We start from the raw sequence: 2,995 nt of genomic DNA, 5'->3' as shown, positions 1-2,995 counted from the left end.
CTAGAAAGCACATCAAGAGGCCTGGAAAGATGTCAAGGAACCCAGCTGGGAACCTCCTGCCCCATCTCAAACCCAGGGGAGTAAGCATGTGTACTGACCACATACCTTGAGCTGAGCCAGCCTTGGAGCTGGGGCTTCTGCCACCTCACTCCAGGGAGGAGAGAGCTATTTATACCCTGCCAGCCGTGCATGGGCCAATGTGCACACCACAGACTCCTAGCCAGGGCCCTGAACTGGGGCAAACTGAGAGCTAACATCAAAAGTGCCAAGTTGCTCACAGAGAGCTAGAATTTTGTGAAGGCTCTTGCCACATAGATGACTATATTCACATGTTGGGTAGAAATGTGAGCAGAAACACAAAGGCTCACAGATGTCCAGTGTAGGGCCTTGGCCCAGAGTAGCTTTGTTACTTTAGGCCAGTCACTTCCCCTTGTCTAAAATGTTCCACTTACATTTCAGAGGAGGTAATGAGGACTTGGACGTGAAGGTGGTTTATGAACTCTAAAAAGCGGACCACATAGGACAAATTCTATCCATCACTATTACTATATGTTAGAAACAGACAGACAAGAATTTTCTGAGGATCAAATGCATAACTCCTGATCTCGCAGTCTCACTTGCCCAGGAGATGGCGAAGAAAGGGACATGGGCGATGTCCAGCCTTGTCATCCTTTAGCTTCCCTGCACTTGGGACAGCCGCTGCAGGCTGTCACCCTAGGCCCTTGGTAGCTCTTGGCTGACCTTGGTGCCCCGGGCACTGTCCTATGCCTAGAACTGTCCTCTCTCACTTCTCTACAAAAGTAATCTGTACACACTGCTATATGTAAAATAGATAAATAACAAGGGCCTACTGGATAGCATAGGGAGATATATTCAGTATCTTTTTAGAACCTATCATGGAAAAGAATCTGGAAAATAATACATATATAATGGAATCACTTTGCTGTACACCTGAAACTAACAAAACATTGTAAATCAACTATGTGCTGTGCTGTGCTTAGTTGCCCAGTTGTGTCTGACTCTCTGCAACCCCATGGACTGTAGCCCACCAGGCTCCTCTGTCCATTCTCCAGGCAAGTATACTGGAGTGGGTTGCCATGTCTTCCACCAGGGGATCTTCCCAACCCTCAGGTCAAACTCAGGTCTCCTGCATTGCAGGTGGATTCTTTATTGTCTGAGCCACCAGGGAAGCCCAACAACACTGGCATCAGTAGCTTATCCCTTCTCCAGGGGATCTTCCCAACCCAGGAACTGAATCGGGGTCTCCTGCATTGCAGGCAGACTTTTTATGAGCTGAGCTAGCAGGGAAGTCCAAATCAACTATACTTCAAAAAAAAAAAAAAAGTTGCCTATGTTCACAAAGAATCAGGGTTCAAAGACTGCCCCATCCCTGACAACTCTAGATGTGTATAGGCATCTTGAATATGTTAACTCAAAGGAAGTAAAGGTAGAATTACTGCAGGCACTGTGAGAGGGAATGTATCTCTGGACACAGGAGGTACTCCTCAAATGGCATCCAGCCCAAGCACACTGGTATATAAGGTTGGGACCTTCCCATCCCCCGGCCCTGTAGGGCAGCCAGACCTGCAAATAGCCAGGGAATGGAAAAACACATTAGACTGGGTGTTCAGGAGCTCTGGCTTCTAGTCTTCCCCGGGCCAAGATCTGACTGTGTGTGTTTGGGGAAGTCCATCCCCACTCTGGGCTGCCCTTCTCCTGTCTGGAATATCATGGCATGGGGTTGACTAGTTGGTATCTCAGGCATCGCTCTGTGACTTTCTAGGGACACTTACAGCTCTCCAGCTGCATTGTGCAGGTCTGGATGTCCATGGGGAAGTTCTTGAGGTCCATCGGGCAGGACAAAATGAGAGTCAGCCTGGCAGGGACAGGAAGAAAGAAGTCAGGCTGGCTGAGTGTGGCTCAGTGCAGCACAGGGACCTCCCCCCACCCCGCAGCCTCTGCCCCTTGCCCCGAGTTCTCCTGGCCATCTACCAGCTGCACCTGATGCTGTAGAGCACGTTTCCATTCTTGAAGATGCGCAGCAACTTGTTGTCTGTGGTCACCTCGTGGAAATTGGCCCTTTCTCATTGGCAAAGAACAGGTCTGGCTTCCAGATTGAGTCCAGCATGGAGGGATCGAGGTCCAGCGAGTCATCAGGATATTCTCGGTAGGCCAGGCGTGGATCGTTCCACTGCTGTCGCAAGAAGACATTCACCCGGTAGTCCTGGGAGGGGGCAAAGATGGGCCCATCAAAGGCAGTGTTATTGCAGGGACTAGCAAGCTTACCACAGGAGGGCCATGAGGAGGAAAATGCTGGGAACACATCTCAGGGGAAGTGCGCATTTTCCACTGGAGAAGGAGACAGGCTCGGGCTGATACGGCAAAGATGGGAAGGGAAAAGACATTTATTAAGCTCTTACTATGTGCCTGAGTCTTTGCTAAGCACTTTCTTCATATGCATCATCTTATTTAAATCTCACCTCAACCCTGAGGGGAGAGTGCTGTTATGATTCCCATTTTACAGATGAGGAAACTGAGACAAAGAGAGGTTTAAGTAAATCTGCCTAAAGTCATACAACTATTAGATGGTAGAGTCTGAGATTGAATGCAGGTTTTTCTGATTAAAAGCCTGTGCTAGTCATCACGCTATCTTCCAAACTCGACCATCTGCTGCTTAGGCTAGTCTGCCTTTAGCCACAAAAACCCTGGGCTGGGGAAAGATAAACTCCTAGTGACCACCTTTGGACATCCCATGGCTTTAGCCATGACACTGAAACAGGGAGAGGATGGCAGAGGAAAGACTGGCTTGCTATCTGGTGGGCTTCTCCCATTCACACTAGAGAGGAAGTGGGTGGCATGGAGATGCTTTACCATGGTAGTCTCGGTGACGGAGCCAAAACTGTTGATGAAGATGTTGCAGGTCACATTCACAGGTGGGCCTAAGGGTAGCAAAGCACAGCCATATTGGTAGAGCATTCCAGGAATCTGGGAGAAG

General features: G+C 49.1%; 1 protein-coding gene across 1 annotated transcript in view; it reads right to left on the bottom strand.

The window, feature by feature from the left end:
- Positions 1 to 2,985, bottom strand: part of LOC105001481 (glycine receptor subunit alpha-4-like) — a gene marked incomplete at its 5' end in the record, with an annotated part of 7,325 nt that extends 4,340 nt beyond the window's left edge. Inside the window, 4 exon segments of the mRNA XM_010857779.1 lie at positions 1,794 to 1,876; positions 2,002 to 2,077; positions 2,080 to 2,224; positions 2,872 to 2,985. Coding sequence (XP_010856081.1) covers positions 1,794 to 1,876; positions 2,002 to 2,077; positions 2,080 to 2,224; positions 2,872 to 2,985 — 418 coding nt within the window.
- Positions 2,986 to 2,995: the final 10 nt, after the last annotated feature.

The sequence above is a fragment of the Bison bison genome, unplaced genomic scaffold, assembly GCF_000754665.1.
Source record: "Bison bison bison isolate TAMUID 2011002044 unplaced genomic scaffold, Bison_UMD1.0 scf7180017854968, whole genome shotgun sequence".
Taxonomy (NCBI): Eukaryota; Metazoa; Chordata; class Mammalia; order Artiodactyla; family Bovidae; genus Bison; species Bison bison.
This window is presented reverse-complemented; position numbering and strand designations above follow the sequence as displayed.